This window comes from Diaporthe batatas, assembly GCF_019321695.1.
Source record: "Diaporthe batatas strain CRI 302-4 chromosome Unknown Contig00014, whole genome shotgun sequence".
NCBI lineage: Eukaryota > Fungi > Ascomycota > Sordariomycetes > Diaporthales > Diaporthaceae > Diaporthe > Diaporthe batatas.
Window position 1 is genome coordinate 894,858 of NW_025408561.1, and position 24,990 is coordinate 919,847.

Genomic DNA, 24,990 nt, shown 5'->3' on the forward strand with positions numbered 1-24,990 from the left:
CTGGCGTCTCTATTTCCGCTGTTGCCGCCGTCCCGGGTCGCCGCTCGGCAGCGGCCCCCGCGTCCAGCAGCTCGAAATACATATGCAGTGACTGTGGACGCTCTTCTGAAGCGCACATGGATGCTTGACGGTTACGATGATCAACCCTGAGCGCAGATCGTGACACACGTTCAGGGGATTTTGATCCGCTCTCTTGCCGTAGATCACTGGCGCATCCCGGTGATCTTGATCCTGGGGGCGGGGGCCGTCGCCGTTGATGTTGACATTCATGACTGTAAAATGAATTTCATTAAATCTGTTTCGCAGTCAGGGGATGAACCTCTGAAGTCGGAAAAATCAGAAACATGGTCCTTTGCTAACAATACAGGGTGGGCAGATTGAATGAGAATCAGATGTTCCTCCCCGTCAACTTTCCAAGCCCTCCAGGGCTCTCGAACCCACTTGGCAGCCCCGGATTTATCGGTATCGCCAGGCATTTTGCTTATACTAGACGGCAGGCCTATACACCCGGCAGTGATGCATATCTCACATATACAAGAGTCTTCATCTAGGCCAATTCCCTCAGCTCCCGGTCGCTCTTTACAGTGGGCATCTCGAAGTAATGGCCCCCTTCGTGCTGGTAGTATGCAGGCTGCACTGGGACGTGATGGCCAGGATTGGCATGACTCTCAGGTATCTGTTGTTGGGGGCCATCAAGTACGGTTGGCGAGACACTCAGTGTTGTGGGTGCAGGGCCGACATTGGTGTTCGTCGCCTGGTAGGCCGGCGGTATGATCCCAGGGCTCTGACTCGGAGGTGGAGGGCTTCCTGCTGCAGTTGAGGTATAGATATGCTGAGCAGTGCTGACCGGGCTGGGCTTTGCGATGGAGCTTCGGTTGTCCGCCCCGGGCGCTGTCGCGGCGTACCCGGCCGAGGAAGGCACCGGCTGGAGATGGGGCGGCTGAAACGGCTGTTGCATTTCTGGCTGCGAGGGGGGTTGTTGCGATGGGTTGCCCCCCGGGGACATGATTGGACCGTACGGATCGTTGGCTGGTCCTTGATGATGGTGGTGATGCCTTCTCCTACGGAGCAGGAGCACCAAGACGAGGGCAAACAGCGCAATCACAGCAACCCCGCCGACAGCTCCTCCAACAATGGCGCCGATTGAAGCCGGTGAATTTGTTGAGTTGGGCGCCGGAGGCGTGGTTGGGTTGTTGCTCGTTGTGGTGGAACCAGTAGTGGACAGCCTTGAGGTGCTGGAGGCACTTGTACTGCTGACCGAAGTTGAAGTTGATGATGTTGATGGTGCTGATGATGGCCCGGACAAGGTTGGGCTATAGACTACGCTGTCTGTTCCTGCGGCCACTCCACATCCTAGCAGAGTGTATCCAGTGAAAACATCATCCTCATAGAGGTGTGTCCTACAGTATGGGTAGTCGGATGACCCACTGGCAGGCTCTGTCAACACTTGTACCGCCCAAGGAAGGCTTATGGTAAGACCAATACGGGGAACCTACCACCACAAAGTATAGCCGTTGTCTGTTGTGAACAGGCTCTTGTCAGAGGAGTCGAGGCATGTCGTCCAAATGGAACAAGTGGTCGACGTATCAGGGCAGCAGCCGATGTTCGATCTCACTGAATTATAGACACACGCGGAGCCCACATTGCAGTACAGGGGAATGTCTTTGTCCTTGTCAGTGGTTCTCGGCAGACATGTGCCCGGCTAGACATACCTGGATCACCGTCGACATACGCGCACGTATTATCTTGGCCCGCCCTTTTGTGCTCCTTGGCTTCCCCAATCTCCGGAGGGCTGGTTGGCATCGGACTCATGCCGAGGAGTGGCATCACACCCAATGTCTCTTTTGCCGGGCTCCATCTTCGAGCATCGTTGGAGTCCCATCTGAAGATGGCTGCTTGGGCTACAGTAATGGAGCAGCAAGCAAACACTAGACCGAGGAGATGCTCCATGAGTAAAAAGTGCTACAAGATCAGAGGGGAGACCAAGTAAACGCAAATTTCGGCCCACACAAAGGGCGAACAGCAGATCCGGTAGGAGAGGATTGGAACAGCTGAAGAGACATTTTGCGGGGCTCGATACGCGTCAAGTACCCAGAGACCCAGAGGGTCAATTGAGGCTCTGCTGCCAACCTCAATAGGCTTGCTTCGGCTGGAAAGTGCTTCCGGGTGATGAAGCGCAGTGGGATACGCCGGCTTGCTCACAGACACGGGCCTTCGAGGCTGAGGCTCCAGGTCGTCTCTGGGCGGAAAGCGAGACCAGAAGCACTCAGCCGCTTCTGGCTCTCCGAAGCCTTGTCTCACATAGCTTCCCAAATTTGACCGGAAGGATGCCAGGGCAAGTCTTTGGGCCCCTTCGGGTTTCGCCAGGGCGAACAACCACGCCGACAGAACACTTGGGAGGGCATGGCAGCTTGCTAGGTCTAGCATGGACAGGTCTAAAAAGAAATGGGAAACGCAACTTCTGGGTGTCAGCTCCTATGAGCCAGCCTCAAGCGACGATGGTGGCATATAGCGTGCCGATAGACTGCGTGTTGGGCTGATTCGGGTTCACGTGGCGTCCAGCTGGAAGCACGTCTGCTCCGATAAAAGATGCCATCATGAGAGATCCAGCTAGATTTTACAGCTTTGTGGCACGCGACGCGATAGAGGGCGGCTCGGGTGCTGACGAATTATCGGCGGCAAGGCAGAGCGGCAGCTGGGAATAAGCACGCAAAAGGTTCCAAGGTTGGCTTAAACAGCCGCACTGCGCTCTAGACCGCTGCGCCCAAACGGGACAATAGAATGACGGCAGTGTTAGCAACAATGTCAGACATTTATGTGGCAGCTTTGGCAGCTCAAACCCGCATACTTCTCAATCCAGGGCAGGGCTTGCGGGGCCTTCAACTTTGACAACTTTGTCTCGGGTTGTCTTGCCCTCCGCCTGCTCGCAGTTGAGACGATTGCCAGTGTGAAACGCCTTCTGCCCTTGGAAATAATAGGTCGAATACAAATGATACCCAAAACTTTGGGTTAAGTTCAACCTCGCCGATACGCTTGAGAACAAAGCATACGAGCCCGACCACCCTGTGTTATTGGCAGTCTCCCAGCCGATGGCCACGGCGATTCTGGCCTGTCTGCCCGTACCCTCCCCAGCCTTCTCCTCTTGAGCCCAGATTTCTTGATGAATGACGCTTGTCAGTCTGCGTTGAGAGACACCTGGCCTGGCCAGACGCCTTTGGGGTAAGTGATACTTGTTAATGAAATGATCACACGCACGACAGCCCCAACTCATGGGGCTCCATGGATGCCCGAGGCTCATGAAAGGCTTGGCGATAAAAAGCACAACTGCTCCAACAACAGAATCTCCAGCTTCGGCAGCTTCGGCTTAGAGCGCATGGTTTAGGGAGCGCTTCCGAGATCAAGATTCTGCGGGATACAGGTCTGGTTGTATTTGCCTCGGGGCGGGCATCCGGAAGACTGATGCAACGAATTAGCAGCACTCCTGGTATATATCAGGAGAAGGTGGTGTGGCGGTCTTGGAGGGCGAGAGAGAAATGCAAACCAAAAACAGCCCAAGTATAGAGACGCAGTTCGTCTCACTGTGTGACATTCAAGACCAATTGCTACAACCTACCGACGAGTAACAACGCCGAAGCGTCACAGATCATGCCAATACCCCGCAAGATCGTATATTTCCAGCAGTCCCCTCGCCGCATGTTTAACGTCGGCCAGTGCCCCCACGCCGGGGGAGGGTCTCGCTCGAAAAGCTCACAGGACTATCATTTGACGACATGCCATCAGCGGTAATCACTGGTGTCAACAGTGGCATTAGCCAAGAATTTGCCAAAGGCCTGATCGATGCAGTGAGTCTTCAGGCCACTTGACCAAATCACAATTGTGGCAGATGGCCACGACTCGCTCGACGCCTTGAGCGACGACTCTCTCACGCGCACCTTCTCCACCAACACCTTCGGCTCCTCCTCCTCACGAGGCCCTTCCTGCCCAACATCCTCAGCAGCCGAGTGGGAAGCGTCGCGGACAACAGCTCTGGTGGTGACTACGCCTCACGCTCGTCAAAGACGGCACCGGACATGATCTGTGAAAACCTGGCGGTGGAGCTGAAGGCTGAGGGTGTCGTGGTGGTGATCCTGCACACGGGCACAGTGAGGACTGATTTAGTCCCAGGCGCCGTCGAGCCTGATGAGGCAGCTAGCAAACTTTGCAAGATCCTTGTGAGCAAGGAGATGGAGGATACGGGTAAAGTTCTGGCGCAGGGAGGGCGAGGAGCTACCGTGGTAGGGTGAGGAAGCGCGCGCATTGCGGTGTCGCGCAGATTATACGAGCAACGGTAGGTATTAGTCCCAGAACCCGGGCCTTTTCCACTGCTTGCTGGTGTCGACAACTGGAATTCTCTTCGCTCGCTAACCTCTTGGCCGCGTGGTCGGGGTGAAATTCAGATAGAGCGTCAAACTTAGAACTTGATCGCGTTACATACCATCGCCTGGACAGGGGGCTGGGGGCTTTGTTCTCGGCCGCTCGGCCCTGGACAATTGGGAAGCGCCGGCGCTAGCGTACCTACCAGACCATGAATTTTATTCCTGCTGCTCGGCTGTGACATGCGCCGTCGCCGGTGTTGTGTATACTTAGGTACCCAGGTAGATTGGATGAAGCCTGGGGGAGATGGAGTACGTACGTGCTTGTATACAAGTCCCACTCCAGCGCTTCATAACGCTAAGGAACATCCTGGATCGTGGTGGCAGTGTGCAAGACTGAACTCTGTCTCGATGGTGAATTGGTAATACTGTGTCGTCCAGGTCACTCTAGTACAGCAGTCTCCTGTTCGGCCTGCCAAAGTGCCTCCAGGACAGACTGAGATCCCTACCCGGAGAAGCTCTCGGCGTGTCTTCCCTCATTCTACAATGATGGACATGTCGACTGAGCCTGTCTCTCCTGCGAGGTCGCAAGCCCATCCTGTTCAGCGGAACATGCCCCAGCCGCCCGCCGATGTTGCCTTGCTGCGGTCCGGACCACGCACCCCGAGGCCCAGCATCAGTTTACTGTTGCGTGACTCCGCTGTGAAGTTGATACAACGTGGAAGCCATGTCGAGCCTGCTCTCCGCCCCCAACAAATGCAGTTGTGTCGCCGGACAAAAAAGACCGTTGCATGTTTTGGCATCAAGCCGCCACGTTACTAGCTCCCGAAACAGTCGTCCCGTGTTGTTGGGAGGCAGCACACGTTGCCCTCCACCGTAACGGTCACTAGTCCTCGGCAGAGATTATGCAGTGCACAGTCACTTGTGTTTCTTGGACGTTCCTCTGGAGTCCAGCCCGGCCAATGCTACCTGCGCCTCGGGCATCTGTCCAAGCCTGGGGCTTTGTAACTCGCTAAATCATGCCCACTTCCCGGTAAGCTCTCATACTGCGCCCTGGCATTGAAATTTCAAAGCCAAGTCAACTTACTGTGTGCCAGGTTGGGGAGGCAGGGGGGGTCGATGGCCTGAACAGAAGTTGAAGATTAGTAAATAGAAACATAAGAATTATCCAGCCCCTATGGCTGTGAGCTTGATGATAGATTGCTGATGTACCGCACGACCTGGTGAACCTCTGCAATGTGGACCTGTACGCGCAGCTCTGGAGGAGCAGATGAGCCTTGGAACGTAATTCCCCTCACAGCTCGTTTGTGTGGCAGCACGAGCCTGGTTGCAAATCTAACAGGACCCCGGCTTCAGTTAATGGTAGTCCACACAAGACGAGATAGCCGTTGACACTGACCCATGGCGGATGCCATGGGTATAGGAGGCACTCTACCGTGGAGGACCTGGGACCGGAGCTGCCCGGATAAATTCATGGGCTCCTTCGTTGTCAGGATTTCAAATTCCGGAGGCAGCCGCCGCAGAGATCGCATAGTCTCTCTGTGTGCCAGCTTAGAAGTACACAGTCGCGGCGACTCCCATCGTTTTTGTGTTCTCTTGCCTGGTCGAGGCACAGCTGTGCCTCGACCTCTGCCTGGCACTCACTGTCTCTCACGGCGCAGTCGTCAAGCTTCATTCCAACCGAGTCACTCGCTGCCTGGCCTGGCCGGTGAGAAAAGTGGTCAATGACACATGCTGGTTCGAAATGAGGCAACATGACATGGGGCCAAGTGTCGTTTTATGAAAAGAAAAAAAAAGCTTACATCCGAGAGGATCCTTACTGGCGTGAAATGCGATAGATCACATATCAGAACTCATAATGATGAAGGTGCTGATCATTCGATCCACATGCGGCCGTTCCTTCGCCCCAAATCGACGCGAGCATTGAATCCGCCTTTGAGATTGCACCACGCGGACACAATGAAAGTCAGTCTTCGTGCTGGTTGTGGGATATACGAGCTGCTGCCAGCTTCCATCTTTGGCTATTTTGGTTCCTGCTGGCTCGTGAAGTCAATAGACTGTCGCTGGATAATAGCACGCAGCAAGTGGCCCTTAAGCAACCAGTATCAGAAGAGGCACAGAGGAAGCTCTGCTCAAAGCCACGACTGTTGGTGCAACGTCGCGGAGCGAATTTAAAGTGAGGCGCCGGAACATCGCAATGACTTAGGTCAGCCATGGCTTTTGACAGCTCACAAGCGAGAGACCCAATATGGGAGCGTCCTACGGGCCTAAACGCGGAAAGCGTAGAGCTGTCGCACCGGTGACGAGGTTCTTTCGGGAACGAAGTAGTTCCCTCTTGCAAACAACGCTGCAGTCTCCGAGACAAATCAGGCCATGCTGACGACACACTGAGGCCGGAGTATGAGACTTGCCTGGGATAAGCATCATTACAGCTGTACGGAGTGACTGATAACGGACGCAGCCCGCCGGGAACACCCAGAGGGAATAGGGCAGAGCCTCAGAGGATCACCGGTGGCTGGTAACGCCTGAACCGGACCAGTGAAGCGGCGTTTCGACTGGGAATTAGCGGTGGACACCCAACAATAAGAATCTCAGGGACCATAGCGTTGTCCCACAAGGTGGCCGCTCCTTGTTTAGGTAGGACAAATGGTACCGGTGAGGTCAAAAGGGCTCCACACAGCGTTGTTGACCTGGGTTCGGGACGCGGGTGTCCCGAGCCTCGGAGCCAGGCACAAGAGGTTCAGTCTTGTATGCTGATATCCTATGCGAGGCGCCTGGAGACTGTGGTACAGTAGCGACATTCCATAATCCTACAAGGTGAGCTGGCTGGGACTACTGTAAGCATCTTGCCACCTCCGTGGGAAGGTTGACCTGCACGGTCCCGTCGGCATGAGGCTGTCGAGCGATGGAAACTCGTGGCCAACCCCGAATCAACCTGGAGGCGTCGGCAGCGGAGATGTTGGAGATGCTGGGACCTAGGACACGGTGATCTTGGGGTTGCTAGTGTATCATGCGGTGGCCAGATGCATCCAGGGGCCTCTTATGCACCAACTTTCCCCCAGTGGAAGACGAGACAAGTCTCAGCGAACGGGAGGGGGGATGCAAGTCAACCTTGGAGAGCAGCCATTCTGCACAGACTGGGTGCTCTTTGCCGGCTTCACCCTCCTCGAAGGGACACCTGGTCATCCCCTGGTATCGGGGATGCAGCGGTGAATACTTTGGGAACTGACAAGCAGAGAGCGCGGTCTGGCGGTCCGACAAGAATCGAGGCACCATGCTTTTTCTCTCAAAACTGCAAGTCTAGTCCAATGGATAGCCCTTGTATTCCGGGAATAATTAATGACGCACGACATTGGGCCCATCGAAGTCATTAGTCGTGTTTTGGTGTAACACATATCCGCCGAACTGGAAACATGCAGGGCCAAGTTCAGGAGCATGAGATCCCAAGGTTGGCTGGCTTGGGGGGTCAACGCGCGAGAAGAGTGTGTATCCCCGGCTACATGTATGTACAAATTCTCTATCGGAGCAATCTCAGAGCCCAATCGAACCACAGGCAGGTCCCCAGGAACTCGCGTCACCGCGCCTTGTGAGGTGGGGACCGGCCCTTGCGGCGGCCGTAGGGCGTCGCACAGGGGGCTCCTCTTGGTAGGGAACCCACGCTGTAGGGCGACGGGCCTCGACGAGGACGGTTTCGCCAAGTGGCCACTAGACTGTGTGCAGAATGCAATTGCCATTCGCCTTGTTCAAGGACAATTAAATGGCGATATGATGAAGCGATCGCCACGACCTGGTCGATTATACCTCGACGGGGAAGTGCCCTGGGAGGGTTTATGACGTGCAGCAGGACAGCCACTACAGCGAAAGGGACGAAGTTGATCCCAGGCCGCTGCAGAACGTGGCCAAGAGAGCTTGGTATCGCTTCTTCAGCGAGCAGTGCTGAGTAGTCAAGCGAGCAGACCAATGGAGTGCCCAGAAGCATGACTCAATGGCACCAGGCAGCGTGCTGAATGCTCTTGGGGTGAAGCATGCGTGGTAGCGAGACGCAGCATGCATGGAGCACCAAGGGCACCAAATCCGGCGTTTCCATGGTATGGAATGGTGAGGCAAACCTAGCACCTGGGGGCCATCGAAGCTAGCGTCGCCTCTGAGGTCAGTCTGCCTGTGTCGGGGAGACAGAAGCCGGAAGACGAAAGACGGAAGACGAAAGCACGACAGGCATGGAGGCTGGCCGCAGTGGCGATGGCCATGGATGACACTCGTAACTAGGCGTATGAGCATGGAGGTTGGAACGTGTGTAGAAGGACTCGACGGATAGAGATCATGGTTGTATCGGGCCGGACACAGCGCGTAGTAGTTGGCCACGAAGAGTTAGCATCGGGGCCAGTTGGAAGGTTGTGCATCACACACACGAGATTGGGATACTGATCGGCGGAGCTTGTGGTGCATGCGCGCATGATCTGGTCTGCCCTCACTGACCCTGTGGAAGATGTTGCGGGCTGCGTGGTGTAGGGAGCAGGTAGTGCTGTGAGTACTGCATATGGTGACAGGAGCGCAGGGGTTGCGACAAGGCTGAGGCCAGGCATGATGCCATCCATATCCACAGGCGGGCAGGCGGTCATGTGAGAGACATGGGCATGTGGTGAACCGACGGTGGTGAACCGTGGGCGGCGACACGGCGGTACGCGACGGGATGGACTGGAAGAGCCGTGTCTGACGGCTGACGGCTAATGGCTGAGGGTTGACGGCGGGATCTGGTGCCGGCGGGAGTTTGACGAAGTTTAATTGATTATTACCATCGGTATTATGCCGAGCGGATGACGTTCCGTCTATTATGTGGGCCCCATACCGTCTCTGAGTCTGGCCGGTGTGTGTGGTGGTGGTGGTGGTGGTAGTGGTGGTGGAGGAGGAGGAGGAGGAGCAGCAGGAGGAGGTAGAGGTGGACATGGCCGAGCATGGATGGCACCACCACAGTAGCCCCATACCCGCCCAGGTATGTACTGTGTACTGTAGCAGTGCAGGCTAGGAGGAAGGCCGGCCTGTGAGGATATTGGGCTGGACTAGCAAGACTAGGCAGACTACACCTATGTGAGGCTTAGGACGCGAATACGTGGGCCTAGCGCCGAGATCCTCAGAGGACGTTGCGACTTGTGACGGCGAGGGTTCCCATGGGGGGAAATGATGGCCGTCGAGTTGCGACGGTGGTCGAGAGTTAATGAGAAAGAGGGACATGACGGGGCTGAGGGCCTGAGGCATGCACCGTGCCAGTGCCCCAAGCTCGTGGCTAGCAGAGGGGTGATGTTGCAGTACGCAGTACTAGTAGTATGTAGTACGGAGTACCGTGGTTCGTGTCGTTGGCGGGTTGTCCGGACCCACGGCCGGCTGGCTGTTCGCCTCTTGGCCCCTACTGGGTCTGGCGCCCACGCCTGCCCAGGTTCCTGGCAGCCCTGGCAGCCCTGGCAGCCCTGGGCAGCCCTGGCAGATCAGGGGCGCTAGCCGTGGGCTAGCTGGTCAGACGGGCCAGACGGGCTAGACGGCATCGACATCGAGCCGGTAGCGCCAGATCCAAGGTGTCAGTGTCAGTCATTTCGGCGCCGAATCGCCCCAGGTGTTCGACCTCGTCCTTCCCGCTCGGCCCCCGGAGCCTGCCCTGCCTCTGCTGGTGTCCGAGCAAACCCTGCAGGTCGCTACGTACAGCACACTGCAATCCAGGACAGGCCAGGACAAGGCCAGCTGCACTGCGCTGTCCTGCGCTTGCGCTACTCCGTACCGCTGCCGCTGTCGCTGTCGCCACGCCTCCGCCTACGCTATCGCAGGAGATACCACGATAGTACTGCGTAGAGAAGAGAGTTCCGGCAGTGGTCAGCGACCCTGGCGCCTATGCAGAGCAACCCTTCAGAGGCAGTCTGGAGAACCCGGAGCCAACCCGGAGCCCCCAGGGTTTCGGGCCTTTCAAAGCGAAACAGATCCCAGCCCGCGGCACCTGGGCACCCAGCTGTCGAGATATTCCCGACCCTTCAGGGTTGCATATCGACTGCCCATGTGCCCATGTACTTATGTACCCATCGAGGCAGATCGCGAGCGTGCGGGGCGAGCAGAGTACTGTACGGATAATAAGTCGCAGATGTACTGAGCGCACTGACCAGGCGACGTACCCGCAACAGACATGATGCGGGACAGGCACAGTCCCGAAAGTACAGATACATCAGCTCCACCACGTTCTGGCTTACGTCCGGAAGGTACTCGTGCTGTATCAGAGCTCGGATCTGGGTTCCAACACCAACGGGTGACAACATTGAAGTTGGAATATCTTGCCATTGCGTCCTTTCAGGTGATGCTCGTCCCCACTGACACCAGTCCCAAAACCCAGCCCTCTCTACCACAGTATCTTGAGTCGCAACGATCACTCAGGCTCACACTGACAGCCCGACTGCAACCGTCTGATGGCTCGACCCGGGCCTTCCCATCCCAATAGACGTCCCATCTGTCTGTGATCCCCCAGCGCCAGGGCTCGACCCTGTGGCGGGGTCCAGAGTTGGCTACCGCCTCGACACACATATATCATCACTTACCAGCCAGCTATGCGTGTGAATGGGGCCCAGCCAGCCAGCCAGCCAGCCCGACAAGACCAGCCCAACCCAACCCAATCCGAGCTGTGACCCTTGGGAGTCCAAACCTCACGTCCATGACGGGTCAACCTAGGCGCCGCCACGCGTATGACAAGAGATGATAGAAAAAGACGTGGAGGGCGCAGGGCAAAAGAGAAAGAGAAGGGGGGGGGGACAAAGAAAGAGACGAGAACCGCTCTTCGTCTCGCCATAATTACCTCCTGTGTGCTGTGCACCTCTGCCACTCTCCGACCCTTATCCTTGCCCAGCCAGGCCCCACAACCAGCCATGGCTTCTACTCGCCTATCTGGACTCAGCATGTTTCCGAAAGACCCTGCCTGCGCCTCTTCAAACGGCGACCCCAGCCATTGGTCTTGGTCGGCCTGCAAACAACGATCCCCAGACTTTTGTCATCCCAGCCCGCACCCTGCCTCACCTCGCACGCCCACCAGATGTGGTCCCGTTGGAAGGGATTAGAATGGCCCTCTACCTACCCTGAAGCAGGTAGGTAGCTTGTACCTGCGGGTCCCATACTAACCTCCCTCATGGCGCCGCCTTTTGTTGCTGGCCCACGAACCTCCAAACCAGCTCGTCCAACGACTCCATGTCGCGCCTTCTCTGTGTCTGCGGGCGCGCAGCAGGCATGACCGGATGAGCTGCTGCCCAAGGGCATCCAAGCCCTCCCACGCCCAAGGCCCCCAGGCCCCCAGGCTCCCCGTCCGTCCATTCGCTCCTCCTCCGCGGGCCCGCACCGGCGAGGCAGGACGGCTGTCGTACTGTGGCGGCCCCCCTCCCGGGTACCCCCTTATCCTCAGCCCCTTGGCCAGGACAGAACAGTGACATGAAGGGGAGTTCTCTGCCTGTATGTAACCTTGTACTCTGCATTGCCTCTGCAGCCCATGCAACCTCATGGGCCTCATTTTCACTTTCGCGCGCACATCACCTCGCCGAGGATCCAGCACGAGACTACATAGATATAGCCCGCCGTCGAAACAACCCCAACCCATCTGCACAATTTATAAAACAAGCACACCATCTTTATCTTTCCTTGCTTCTCCCGGCCGTCCGTCCCCATCACCCTCGCGCCACCAGTGCTTTCACATGGCCCCCGCAGTCCCAACTCACAGTAGCAACCAGCAGGAGCACCTCAATCTCTGTCATATCTGATATCGACCACCTGCAGTCTGCACAGCTCTCAACTTTCCCAACGGCGCGTCTGACGCACCCAAACCCTTACTTGGTCACCACCGCCGCCACCGCCTTCGCCACCACCTCCGCCTCCACAACCTGACCGCGCCCAAGGAGGAGACAAGGGAAGACCAGGCCAGGACAGAGCAGTGTTTGTTGCTGTGTTTCCAGACACGCCAAGACTGGCATGTTCTGTCCCACAAGCTACCTGCTACCGGCCTAGGTTGCATCCACAGACAACGACTACCCAGTGGTCAAGACGAGGCAGCGGCACCGGATCCTGGAGCACACTATCTGCTAGATAATAGGTAAATTTTCCTGGCATCCCAGGACCGGCGACTTGCCAGCCAATGAGACCTTAAGGGCTCGAATGCTGATAGGATTGGTAGACATCACATCCTCAAGCAGATTCTGGCGTCCAGAAAGTAACGGTTGTGACGGAGGGCCGCCATTTGTGTCAGCCAGTGGAGCCCTTTGCTCCCTGTCTTGTTGCTCAGATACCATGGCATTCTCTGGTCGAATGGATGGGACGTCCTTCCAGCAGCCCCAGGTACATCAGCCCTTCCCTTGCACCGCCCGCGCCGCGCTCTGGGGCAAACTGCATGGCGATCTAATTAATGAGACCCGCAGCCTTTCGTCAACGCCCAGTTCGACATCTTCGAGTGGCATGGGGCGTTTCAGTCATGCGTGCGATACTTCCTGGATCACGCGCAACACTCTGGCCCTGTCCAGGCTGTTTCGGCCTTTTTGAACATACAGCTGCCTTACCAAAAGCAACCGAACCCTATATATTCTTCGAGTGGTGCAGTGTCACCTCAAGCGCACCAGTACTCGCACCAGTCGTCCGGGCTGCCGGGTATGTCTAGACCGGGCCCTTCTTCTGTCACCGCTGCCGGGAAACTGCCCATGCACTTAGGATCGGGCCAGTCTCAGCAACAAGCATACGCCACCCTCACCCCCTACATCAGACGCTTGGTGGCCACGGGCTTTGACATTCCTGGCATCCTCCACGGTTTCTTCGGGGACGACTGGGTCGCTGGGGTGGGACCTCTGCACGAAGCTGAGCGTCGGAACTACCTCTTTGCGGCAAAGAGTGACAACTGGCTCAGGGTCAAGGCCAACTACGACATGGACGGTGAACAGATGGTCCCGTTCCTGAAGCCATTGCAGAACGTCAGCGAGAAGGAAATCGTGAGCGCCGAGACGAGCTGGAGTGAGTGGCTGGCCATGCAAGATTGGATGTTAGGGCCCCGGGCGCCAGTCGATGTTGACGAGGCGGAGGCTCGGGGCCAAGAGCCGGGTTTCAGGGTGAAGCGAGAGAGGCGGTAGACCGCCGAAGCCAGTGCGAGGAGGAACAATTTATCTCACGCGCCCAGACCGAATAATTGGAAGAGCAGCATCTCGGCTCAGACGGCACTCACGAAAGCTGCGAAACGAGCCCCCACAGGTACTTGGCGACGAGCACTACAAAATACACTGCACCGGCTGTTGCCCTTGACAGGAAAGTTGTACCTCCAGAAGCAGACGTGGTTGGCTTCCTTTTCTCAAGACTGGCACGGGCGAGAGGGGAGGGGCCTGGATTGCATACAACATCACGATCACTGCATTGAGGTGGGGGGGGGGGGCTTAGTATGACTGTGTGGGTTCGTTGACAGCCGCTGTGGGATCAAACAGCACCGCGCGGCTCGTCTAGACGACGGACCCGAGAATGCATTCGTTTGGAAGGCTTACAAAGAACGATAGACATCATAGTACACCCATCAAGTTTGCGCCCACCAGGTCTGCCCGAGCACACGAAATTCGCGCCACGAGACGGTCGATGCGCATCCCCGAGCCCCGTTGACTGGGATGAATGCAGGCCAGCCTCGTGACTGTGATACATAAGCCGCAGGCACCGCGCCTCACCCTCATCGCGTTTGCTGATAGACCAAGCCTGGGCAACCCCGGAGCCGCAGGGAGTTTGTCTCCCAGGATAGCGGAGCCGCGCCACGACTCTTCGCCCGAAAGGCGTCGGGTGGAATGCCGTCGGGAGCATGTCAAAGCCCTGCCTTCTTGATGAGTGGTCTGGAACAGTTTCCTTTGCGGTGGGAGGTCGCAGGATCTGCGCTGCAGTGATAGGGTGCATCTCCAAGGGTGGGAATCTCTGGCTCCCCGCGGGCAATTGGGGTGCAGGCAGGCAGGGGGCGCCAGTCAGAGTTTAAGAAGTCGGGAACACAGGCACCAAGGGTTTGGGGGACCCTGACGCAGGCGCATCAGAATTGCAAGGCGAGACGTGCAGCATGCTGTCAAACGATTGACGGTGTGTATCCCTCTTCTGGACAGATTACTTGGGCTTGTGGCTCGTCCCGCAGCGAACCTTGGAAGAGCAATCACCCGCCCCGGCGGGATGAGCAGCCAGCCGCGCAACCCTCGCCGCATGCGGGATCGCCATGCTGGTGGCAGGTACCTGAGGTTGTCACTGCCACGATGGTACAACAACAAAAACAACAACAAGAACAATAATCATACTGATAATTGTGCAAAGAGGCAGGCACATGGGGCGTGCAGCTCGCGTGCCAGCATGTACTTATTGAGGCTGGTCGTATGTACTTGAAGATCAAGCCGCCCGTTGTTTGAGAAGCGTGGCATGGGACAGACAAGATGTACCGCAGATCATCTGGCCGCCACCTGGAAATGAGGCTCGCTTTGCATGCCGTGCCGCGACCTTTGCGCGCTGCTGCATGGGCTGGCGAGCTTACCCGGTAAGCTCGCCAGCGACAGGGATCCAAGACGGGTGCGCCATGGTGAGGACTGACTGATATGATGATCATGTCGATGATGACTCTTGGAAGAAAACAAGCAAGAGAATCAACCACAAGGGTAAGCGTGCAACTGAAACAAACCTGCACCGAGGGGTGATGCAGTGGGAGTTGCACTGATGAATGATCTGCTCTTGGGCGCGATGGCTGCCCTCTGACAGTTCTGGCCAGTGCTACATTGTAACATGCTACACCACCGTAACCCTCCCTGGCGGAGACACCCCTCCTGCGGCAACCCCCCACGCGGTGTAAGCTCCAAGGTTAGAGTTCCTGGTTTGCGGCTGGGATTTGCCTGGGAACAGCACTAGAATCATTCGGATCGTGCCGAAGAGGGACGTTGGCTCGGGACCTGCTCGATGGTGCCGAGAACCCAAGCACTACCTGCCTAGGTTGCACCTAGGCAGATCCATGCGTACCCAGGCAGGCAGGCAGGCAGGCAGGCTAGGCCATAACAACGTCGGCCAGTAGTATGCGGGTACTCACAGTAAGTAGGTCACAGTAGGTGCCGTGCTTGCGGCAGGCACGGCCAACCAACGCCCTCATGGGGCTGAGAGCTCCCTTAGTTCCCAGCTCCCAGCATGTAGCTTCAAGCCTCCTACTGCCGTCGCACGACAAGCGCCCTCAGACACGCGGGCCCCCGCGCACCGTATATGCTTACACTCTCACAGTCGGCCTCAATTGGCTTTTCTATAGGGCACCACTCATTCTGCAGGACCATATCGTGCCACTGGTCATGCAAGTTCTGCGCATAGCACACGCCCAATTGAGATTGAGCGCCTTGCCTCGCCCTCGAGTTTGATCCTGTGTCTTCCCGTCGTCGTCGTCGTCCTCCTCCTCCTCCTCTCGCCCTCACCGTCCGCCCGCCACCGACCGACTCCTCCTGGCATGAAGCCTCACCGCATGATCTACGCCATCAGAGCCCACGCCACAAGCCGTTAGACAGCCAGCCACACCCACCTGGGCAGCATGGGCGACTCCAGCGGCACCGACGTCGCCTCCCAGGCCGCCACCGCGCGCAGGGAATGGGGGCGCTTCCTGCAGCGCTGTCTGGTCCAGCGCCTAGACTTTGACAAGTTCGCCGAGTATGCGCCCCTGCTGCACGCCCGCCACCCCCTCGGCCACGGCCCCGTCGCCGACCTCGTCCTCCGCCCGACCTCGTGGAACAGGTACACCCTGGACCCGCGCGTGCCCCACTACATGCAGACGCTGCTGGATCTCGGCCTGGTCGACACCCCGGCCATCCTCGCCGCCCTGTACCGGTACTCGACGTGCCACGTCCTGCTGGCCGCACACCGGAAACAGGGCGACGGCGGCGGGGCGGACGGTGGCGGGGCCAGTGGTGGTGGCGACAAGTCGGCAGCCGAGGCCGGCGCCGGCACGGGCAAGAATGATGTCGCGCGCTGCTGGCAGAGCAGCTTCTCGTCCGAGGAGGTCATCTTCTACCGCCTCACCAAGGCGGTGGCGCAGGGGCTGGCCATCAGGAACAGCAGGGACGCCTTGGATGTCAGTGCCATCATGGCCCGGTGGATGACCCTGTTCACGGCTGCCAGCGCCGCATTCCAGGCTGACGATGAGGATGCCATCATGGGTGGTGCGGGCAGCAAGGCCTCGCAACAAAAGAGAGACGATATGGACAACTCTAGGGCGGCGTTCGTGATGCTGTTGTTGGGTGTCTGTGAGAACCCAGTCTTGCTGCAGGCCCTGGGCAAGCCGTTCGCGAAAGGTGAGTCGTGCGTGTAAAATGTGCCCCTAGTTGTTCTGTTTTCGGCGTGCGTCTTCCTCCTGAGTTGCGTTGCTGTGCGAGCATCTCGTCGTTGTGTTCCTGCTTGCGTATCCAGTTTGAATTGTGCCGTTGTTTATCTTTCTGCCTGCACTCATTCGTAAGGAGCTTGTCTCAGCAAGGGGTTGTCTTCCGGGGAATGACAGGGCTGATGTTTGCTCGTCAGGTGCGCGGAAGGGCCTCTCGCAGAGCCTTGCCAGCTTCATCCCATCCATAATGCAAAATGCCTCCCAGATTGCAGCACGCCTCGAACTGTTTCGCACCGAGACGCTGGCCGGGTTCGAGCCAATCGACAAGAAGAAAGAGGCTGCCAACGCTGAAATGGACGAGCTGCTCGACGAGACCCTGGGCCTGCAAAATCTCTCAATACCGGACCTACACGTCGACAGGTCTCGCGCAGGATTATACATTTACCTCAACGCGGCGGTGGGTTCATCCATGATGCCGGAGACGGCCTCAGGCGGCAGAGTTGATTGACTGACAAATGCCCGGCCCCTAGCTCATAGGAAGGCCCTTGATCGACGATGCAGCATTCTACAATTACTTGCATAACAGATATCAGGTTAGTAGCGTATATCCTCTCTAGCGATGGCGCGGCACAGACGACTGATTGGACTGACTGCTTGCAGGGAGACATTCAACTGACTGCGATCGATCTCATTCTCGCATCCTTTGACGTTCTCGCCAATGCCATCTTCAAGAACGAGGGCCAGAAGACTGCGAATCTCATAAGATCATACCTGATCAACAAAGTGCCCCTGATCCTGGCCTCCTTTGCCACGCAGGAACCAATGTACCAGTTCAACTCAGAGTTGTGCATTACGAATGCGCTAAGTCGGGTTGACACCAATACATTTCCGACACTGACATCTCTCTTCGAAAACAATATTAGCAGCAACCCGTTCACAGAATCAGTCCGCTCAGATTTCGTCACGGCGTGTTGCCTGCACGGCCTTGTGCCCGAGACAAGTATTGATCGACTGATTGGGGATTACACGTACCAGACCCTTCCGGCCGGGGGACGTTATGACAAGGACAAACTCGTGCAGGAGTGTCTTGCGGATCCGCTCCAAGAGCGTATCCAGAAGCTCGTCACCGAACTTGAAAGTATGGACGGCAACGTCGGTGCCTGCTGCCAGGCCTTGACGGAGGTGAGTTGCCATTCCCAGCCTCTATGGGTTGAGTCCTTCTTGTATCTAGGTTGTCAAGTGCTGACATGGAGCTCAACTAGATGCTTGGGAAACTTTGTGCAAATAAGGATACAATGTCGCTGAAGACGCTCTGTTCCAAACTGGTGGGGAAACCCCTGAACCTGGATGTTCTGTTGCTGTTCGACAAGCCCACGACTATCCTCAGTCCTCTTTGCGAGCTGCTGGACAACTGGGGATACGAGGATGACCAAGGGGAATATCAACCGGTCTATGAGGAATTCGGGTCTGTCTTGCTGTTGCTGCTGGCATTCGTCTACCGCTACAATCTGACCGCATCCGACTTGGGAGTCCGGTCGTCGGACTCATTCGTGGCTAAGCTTCTTGCCAATGGGCAGCTCAGCCGCCCGCTGGACGAGCTCAGCGACCAGGAAAGGAACCAGCTCAATGGTTGGATCCACGGCCTCTTCGACACGGACGGCGGGGGTCTTGCCGATGATTTGCTCTCATCTTGTCCACCCCAGGACCTCTATCTGTTGATACCAACTCTGTTCCACAACATCGTGCTGGCTTTTAGCACCGGACACCTGACAGAAGAGACCCTCAAGACGGGCATCGAATGTAAGTGGCCTATTCTGCATATGGTCTGTACCTGCCCTGACCGCCTGCCTATAGATCTCGTGGAGCCTTTCCTGGGTCCGTCCCTCGTGACGGGGATCATGTACCTTTCCAATTGCCTATGGACCGACCGATCTGAGGAAAACAAGGCTACGGTCAAGATTCTGCAGCTTATCGTAAGACCGAGCCAGAAGATGTCGCCAGAGTCCTCCGACATGCTCAACACTGTTAAGAACATTGTTGCCAAACCCCTGGAGAGTGGATTGCGCACGTACCAGAGGCAAAACCCCAGGAGCCAAGATGTCGAGCCGCTGTTGCAGGTCCTCAAAGGCAACGTCGAGCTTTCCAGGCGCACAGGTGCAGCGGGCGACAAGGAGCTGGAGCAGTGGATCAGCAGCGGTAGTGGCGGCCTCACGTCGAGCATCAGAACCACGTTCCAGAACCTCACCATGTGGTCACTGAACCCAGGCGTCATGCCGACTGCATACGCACACCGGCAGGTCCTGGTTGGACTGAAGCTGATGGGCGCCAGGCGGCTGCTCCAGGCCATCCTCGAGGAGCTCAAGCAGCTGACCGAGACCGGCAACGGGAGCATCGCCTACGACGTCGCCATCGCACTGGTCTGCGCTCCCGATGTATCGAGCAACGCGAACGACGCCCTGGCACCCACTCCGCCGCAGCGGCGGCTGTCACTGCGCGAGGCGCTCAAGTGGGAGGCCGAGGAGTGGAAAAAGACGCAGAAGAAGGACCCGGCCATGGCGGAGACGGTGGTCCGGCTATACCAAAAGGTTGAGGCGCAGATGGCGCCGGTGGCGACCTTGGCGACGCTCCCACACGACGCTGATGCCGCCGCCGCCGCCGCCATGGCCAATGTGCTTGTGGACGACGCTGCTGCCGTCAACGCCGCTGCGAGCCAGCTCGGAATGGATGACCCCATGGCGCTTGATGCTGGTGCGGCCGGCCTGTCGTTGGACCTGTCAGGCGGTGGCGGAGACCTGAACCTGGGAGGCTCTGGGGTGGATTCCGCGGGTGGGCTGGACCTCACCGGGGGCGATGACATGTTCAGCTCGTTAGGGCCGTTGGACGGATGGGATAGCATGGATCTGACTTAGGCAGGAAGTGAAATCTGTCACGCGGCCTTGCACACATCCCCCACCTCGGTCTTTATTTTTGGACGTTGGGAGTTGTTGGTAGGTGGGTGCTCTGGGCCATATGTTCTTTTTTGAAACGTGAATGTGGGCAATTTATACCCCCCCTTTCTGTCCTGGGTACGGACCCGAGGCTGGAATGCGGCTCATGATCGAGCTAGAAGAGCATTCTTTTGGTTTATGGGGCTTTTTGCTACAGAAACATGCGATGGGATATCAAAAAGGAATTTTACACTTGACAAAAAAGGCACTCCAGGCCTGACCTGGTGACTAGTTCAGTCATCGTCGTCCCAGCTACCGAGCGTGAACTGCGAGTTACACATGTTGGTCAGCTCCCAGTCCTCGGCGCCGAGCTCGCCCCTCATGTCCTCGTCGCCCTTGGCACCGCACAGGCCGGCGACCCACAGGGACGCCAGGAAGTGGTCGTCGGTGGCGTGGGCCTCGCGGTACATGGGGTGCTTCATCAGGGCGGTCATCTTCCTCCTCAGGCGCGGGCCGCCGACGCCGCGGGTACCCCTGCCGACCGTGCCCTTGCCGTTCCGCAGCGGGGTGCCATAGGCGGCGTCGTCAACGGAGGTCTCGGCGGTGTTGCCGGCGACGAGGGCGTCGATGACCTCCTGGCGGAAGTCCATGGCCCAGGCGGCAGGCGGGGTGGGCTGGGCAAAGTTGTCGCGGTAGCGCAGCATGGGCGCCCAGACGTTGCGGTAGAGGTTGTGCACGGCTCCTCCGGACCCGATGAAGAGGGTCTTGTGGGCGTCCCAGTGGCGCAGGGGCCGGAGGGCGGCGCCGACGGACATGTGGAAGTGCGGGTCGTACCTGTGCTGGGCCGAGATGATGGTGGTTGGGGGGCAGCCGGCCGGGAACATGCGGATCAGCACCAGGTAGGTGTCGTGGATCCAGTCGAAGCCCGGGTCGGGCCGCGAGGGGATGCCGGCGGCGGCGAGGTGCTGCTGGATGACGGGCACCATGGCCAGGTCCGGGTTGAGCTTGTAGTTTTCGTACTTTGAGGGGTGGACGTAGGCCACGGGCGACTTTCCCGGGTTCGGGTGTGCCGAGATGTAGATGCCGTCGTATGTTGTTGCCCAGTGTGCGCCCTGTGGGTGGTGTTGTGGAGCACGGGGGTCAGCTCTCGCACGCGCAGGAGACAGGGAGACAGCATGTTGTTTTGTCTTCTCTCACCATCATCACGACATGCTCGAGGCCGTTTGCCAGGGCAAGGTCGCCCATCCTCTTCCAGTAATCGGCTGAGCTGTGCTCCTCACCCAGCATCATGGTCGAGCCGTGGGAGAAGAAGTGCACCGGGGCCATCCTGCCCTGTGTGGTCTTCCCGACTGCCATCCTGCCTGGCGGTGACTCGTTGAGGGGCTTCTGATGGTCGTTTTACAGCGTGCAAGTCGCAGACACATGAGATACCCACGCAGGTATGCATTTACCAACCCGTGTTTATTAGTCGTGGTGGTATGAGACTCGACGTCTATCTAGCAGGCGAGATGGGCAAGGCAGGTGGGGCCGTTGCAGAGCCGGGAGAAGCCACCCCGGTCTTCTCGGGGGTCCGAATTAATTGCCCTCGTGCAAGATAGGGCGGGGTGGAGTGAGGCGGAGTGAGGCGGATTGTCTCGGTTTGTCTGAAGCCCTTGTGCGACGGCTTTCCTCGTCTGTCGCCATGGCAGCTGCAAGGCTGGCCCCTTCCCGTCCAGATGTCCCACCCCCCTCCACCCCCTTCCCCCCACCGTTCCGATCCCCGACCCGCATTCTTGTGTCCCCCCACCGTGCCACCACGAGACCTACCCCAGCTCTGCCCCTCCCCACATCCCACGCCCACCTGCAGGCTGCAGCAGCATCCCGGTGTTGTGGGTCATCTTCGGAGATCTGGACCCTGGCAGCCTGGCGGGGGAACCAGGGCTGAAAGCTTCCCGAGAATCGGGACGAATTGGGACGAACTAGGACAAACTCAATTCATCTCGTTTCCAAATGTCTCTGATTGTCTCGGCCAGTCTTCCGGCCACAGAACAATCCCCGAAGAGACCCCAAAGTACGCCAGAAAGTTGCAGTGAGATAGTCTATCGCTCTCTGATCAATATTGACAAAACAGACATGATTTCCACGCCCGCAGGTATCCCCAAGCCGGGGCTGGGGCCCGTCAGCGCCTGAGCTTGAGCGCGAATTCGACGCCTTTCCTCACTAGGAAGTAGGTTGAGTAACCGACCACGGGCAGAATCACAGACAAGTAAAGTGCCGCTCCCGTCAGGAGACCCTGCTCGAAGAACCCAACGCCCTTGTTGCTCGACTGCTTGACCGGCGCCAGAGGCTTGGTCGCCGCCTCGCGCAGCGCCGCCGCCGTCACGCCGCCCTTGTTTGGCCCGCCCGAGAGCAGCTCGTCTGCCTTGTGGAGGGCTGCCGCCGGCTTCCTCACAAACTGCGGGCGGGCCACCGAGAACATGTCGCGGCTGTATCGGTGCTCAAATTCTGGCGCGTGTGCCGTGGGCGCGGCCGGCCCGACGAGCAGGTGCGTGGGGATCTGGTTGATGAGCGCCACATGGCAGGGGAGGAACTGCGCCAGGTACTTGGCTGAGCCCGACTCGGCGAAGAAGTAGCCTGCCAGCAAGGGCTTCTCAAAGTCCCGGTTGTAGATGGCGTCTGTGAGACTCGAGCACGTGGCGATTGGCAGGTAGCGGCCTGTGATCTTGAGGTCCATCACGGGCGACGACCTGTTGTGAGGGGACAAGAAGCCTCGTCAGCATGGGTCTTTCTTCAGGCACTGACCGGCACGCGTACTTATCCACGATATCGACCAGCTTGAAGTCGTTGGACCCGAAGCTCGATACTTGCTCCCTTTCCTCGGCATCTTTGATAGCCCTTTGCGTTTCTCCGTCGCGGCCGCCGCCCGCCCGGTTTACGCCGCTGTCCTTGGCGAACGACAGGGTCGCATAGCGGGAGCACGCCTCGAAGAAGTCCCTCTTCACAAACTCGTTGACCAGCACCAGGTCCGGCGCGTACGGCGACGTGCCACCGAAACTGAATCTGGCGGTGGTGATGGCCCTCGCCGCGTCGTCGATGTCTGCGCTTCGGTCGACGATAGCCACGCAGCGAGCCTGCGACGAGGAGAGGAGCTGGTTTGTGAGAGTGCTCGGGGGCCCATTGGTTGTCTGATCAACTAGCACTGCATCGTCCAGAACTGACTGGTCCGTGGTGGTCTTGCTGGCGTAGAACGTGTTGACATCCAACGCATTTGTGAGTGCTTGGCGGAGCACCGAGTCCACCTGCGACGTCGTCTCGGAAAGCTACATTTTCATTAGCGCAATCACTTTACGTTTGACAGAAGAAAAGAAAAGAGAGGAAGGGAAAAAAGGACTTGTTCCGGGTGTCTCGCATGGGATGGATGCCCAGGTGGCGCTCACCTCAAGTATGATACAATTCCCTGCCGCGATCGCAGCTGCCAGCGGAGTCACGATCGAGTAGAAGCGGGTGTGAGTCGTCGGTCTTATCACCACCAGCCCGGCGCCGACTCTCCTCTCCAAGTTATCCTCGCCGCGCACCACATTGTATTCGTCCTTGAGATCCTTCTCAAAGTCCAGGCTGTCATAGAAGTGCCTTACGGCTTCCATGCCAAGGTAGAATTCGGCATCTGCCTCGGCGCTGCAAGACTTGGAGGCGGCCACGAGGGCTGCAATTACCTGGCTGGCCTGCTCGCGCAGGGTGCTGTGCAGGCGCTGGAGCTGGTCCTGGCGGTAGCGCCCGTTCTCTGTCCGCCCGTCAACGACAGAGTCCTGCAGGCGGTCAATGGCTGCTGTATCTGAGGCCATGGCAGCAGTGTTGACGAGGTTTGGGTCCGGTGTGATGTCCGTCTGAATGGGCCCTCGGAACACCACGAGAACGAGGCCGAGATGCGGGAATGGGTTGTTCGAGAAGCTTCAGCCGCGTGCAAGGGGAGTAAACAGGCCAGGTCCCAAGTGTCTTGACAGAGTCAGTCCTGGCCCTCTCCGTCGGAACCGTCGACCATGTAAAACTCCCGTTGCACGAACCGGCGGCTCCAATTTCATCCACATCATGCTAGGCCTTCCTCGTACCTGGCTGGCCCTGATCCTAGCTCTGCTCTCTCGTGGCCTCAGCTCGAGGTCGGGATGTCTGCGTCACCAACAGTTGTAGTCCGAGGGGCGGTGGCGCGGGGCGGAATGTGGGGGGGGGTGGCGTATGAAGGAAGGCGTCACGCCTGGTTTCTGCTCACACTGCTTGGCTGCGTGGGCTGAACTGAGACAGCAGCATTGGCATGCGGGCACTTCGGCGCGGCCGAGCGAGGTTCGAGCTCTCACAGCCCGACACCAGTATCAGTTTCCGCCTCGGTCGACTTCTTATCTCTCCGTGATCCGAGACATTACATTTACCCATGTCCAAACCGCTTGTGCTCACTTGACGACAAGCTCCCACATCCAGAAGCGGACAGGATGTCTGTCACCACAATAGACAACCCCGTCACCACGGCCGTGTCAAGAGCTATCCTCCAGGACTACGACATCCACCTCACGGGCGACGACACTGTAACACCACCAAACCAAGACAGCCGTCCACCGCAGCCAGCATCCACCGCAGCCAACCCGCCCGGCTGGGATACGCAGCACCGTGGTGTGCCTCCCTACAGACCCATCAACAGGGAATTGGACCTGGCCCAGCGACCATTGGGGGGAAACCCGGTCGGAGATGTCTTCATAACCACCATGTTCACCGGTGTCTTCATCAACGCGGTGAGTGTCGATCCCGCGGACAAGAGGATTTGATGAGCCCTCCCGGCCGTTGCTTCAGTTCCTGGCCTACTAATCACTGGAACAGAGTCTGAGGTGGCTGTGGGCCAACACTGGAGGGAGAGTAAATGACAAGATCTTTCATTACAAAGTCGGGGGTGAGATTTAAGGGACAGACGACGAGGCGTTGGGGCATGACGGGGGGGGCCTGCAGACAGCTACACAATAGGGGCCACAAGAATAATATTACAAAATCATATTTCCTTTCACAATACATCGGGCCATAGATCAGGACATCGCAAATTCGACTTTATCAGCAACGTCAAACAGTAGTATGAGAGGACTATGGACTCGGCATCTGGGTTCGGGGTCCACTCCACACAGCTTAACCCACCAGAACACCTGCTTGATTGCAGTCTTATTATTTATTAGGAATCGCCCATATTGCAAACTGACATTCAAAGTTGGAACATCTGCACCGAACACAAGTAAAATCATAGGCCTAATACCGTTGCAATGAAAAGACAGCAGATGCGGCCCGCGTTCTAAGAAGCATCTTCCCCGCCCCCACCCCTTCCGGGCGCCCACGCATGTTGCCGGTCTCAGGTCGCACTACG

At 57.9% G+C, this 24,990-nt stretch overlaps 6 protein-coding genes across 6 annotated transcripts; 3 read left to right on the plus strand and 3 right to left on the minus strand.

Moving 5' to 3' along the window:
• Positions 1–237: 237 nt before the first annotated feature.
• Positions 238–4,436, minus strand: KVR01_010944 (uncharacterized protein). The gene is made up of 5 exons (XM_044784451.1): positions 4,271–4,436; positions 3,614–4,196; positions 1,713–3,456; positions 1,497–1,662; positions 238–1,427 (listed from the first exon to the last, which is right to left on the minus strand). The coding sequence occupies exons 3-5, from the start codon at positions 1,948–1,950 to the stop codon at positions 548–550; spliced, it is 1,284 nt and encodes a 427-aa protein (XP_044640091.1). The 5' UTR covers positions 1,951–3,456; positions 3,614–4,196; positions 4,271–4,436; the 3' UTR covers positions 238–547.
• A 6,696-nt stretch (positions 4,437–11,132) lies between these two features.
• On the plus strand, positions 11,133–14,669 carry KVR01_011095 (uncharacterized protein). Its single transcript, XM_044784574.1, has 3 exons — positions 11,133–12,453; positions 12,535–12,695; positions 12,776–14,669. Exons 2-3 carry the CDS (start codon positions 12,648–12,650, stop codon positions 13,472–13,474), a joined length of 747 nt encoding a protein of 248 aa, XP_044640242.1. The 5' UTR covers positions 11,133–12,453; positions 12,535–12,647; the 3' UTR covers positions 13,475–14,669.
• An 879-nt stretch (positions 14,670–15,548) lies between these two features.
• On the plus strand, positions 15,549–19,883 carry KVR01_010867 (uncharacterized protein). Its single transcript, XM_044791243.1, has 6 exons — positions 15,549–16,666; positions 16,890–17,149; positions 17,223–17,285; positions 17,353–17,874; positions 17,955–18,492; positions 18,547–19,883. Exons 1-6 carry the CDS (start codon positions 15,910–15,912, stop codon positions 19,599–19,601), a joined length of 3,195 nt encoding a protein of 1,064 aa, XP_044640014.1. The 5' UTR covers positions 15,549–15,909; the 3' UTR covers positions 19,602–19,883.
• Positions 19,884–19,912: 29 nt separating this feature from the next.
• Positions 19,913–20,975, minus strand: KVR01_010991 (uncharacterized protein; the record flags this gene model as incomplete). Its single annotated transcript, XM_044785860.1, has 2 exons — positions 19,913–20,731; positions 20,817–20,975. 2 exons carry the CDS (start codon positions 20,973–20,975, stop codon positions 19,913–19,915), a joined length of 978 nt encoding a protein of 325 aa, XP_044640138.1.
• An 802-nt stretch (positions 20,976–21,777) lies between these two features.
• On the minus strand, positions 21,778–23,440 carry KVR01_011096 (uncharacterized protein; the record flags this gene model as incomplete). The annotated part of the gene is made up of 3 exons (XM_044784924.1): positions 21,778–22,345; positions 22,413–22,918; positions 23,036–23,440. The coding sequence occupies 3 exons, from the start codon at positions 23,438–23,440 to the stop codon at positions 21,778–21,780; spliced, it is 1,479 nt and encodes a 492-aa protein (XP_044640243.1).
• A 423-nt stretch (positions 23,441–23,863) lies between these two features.
• KVR01_010915 (uncharacterized protein) lies at positions 23,864–24,542 on the plus strand (the record flags this gene model as incomplete). Its single annotated transcript, XM_044786696.1, has 2 exons — positions 23,864–24,376; positions 24,462–24,542. The coding sequence occupies exons 1-2, from the start codon at positions 24,080–24,082 to the stop codon at positions 24,540–24,542; spliced, it is 378 nt and encodes a 125-aa protein (XP_044640062.1). The 5' UTR covers positions 23,864–24,079.
• Positions 24,543–24,990: the final 448 nt, after the last annotated feature.

Coding starts and splice junctions, on each gene's coding strand:
- KVR01_011095 (XM_044784574.1), top strand. CDS start 12,648: ATGGCATTCTCTGGTCGAATGGATGGGACGTCCTTCCAGCAGCCCCAG. Junction 12,696..12,775: donor CGTCCTTCCAGCAGCCCCAG/GTACATCAGCCC, acceptor TGAGACCCGCAG/CCTTTCGTCAACGCCCAGTT.
- KVR01_010867 (XM_044791243.1), top strand. CDS start 15,910: ATGGGCGACTCCAGCGGCACCGACGTCGCCTCCCAGGCCGCCACCGCG. Junction 17,150..17,222: donor ACATTTACCTCAACGCGGCG/GTGGGTTCATCC, acceptor CCCGGCCCCTAG/CTCATAGGAAGGCCCTTGAT. Junction 17,286..17,352: donor ACTTGCATAACAGATATCAG/GTTAGTAGCGTA, acceptor GACTGCTTGCAG/GGAGACATTCAACTGACTGC.
- KVR01_010944 (XM_044784451.1), bottom strand. CDS start 1,950: ATGGAGCATCTCCTCGGTCTAGTGTTTGCTTGCTGCTCCATTACTGTA. Junction 1,663..1,712: donor GTATGTCGACGGTGATCCAG/GTATGTCTAGCC, acceptor ACAAGGACAAAG/ACATTCCCCTGTACTGCAAT. Junction 1,428..1,496: donor AACGGCTATACTTTGTGGTG/GTAGGTTCCCCG, acceptor AGAGCCTGCCAG/TGGGTCATCCGACTACCCAT.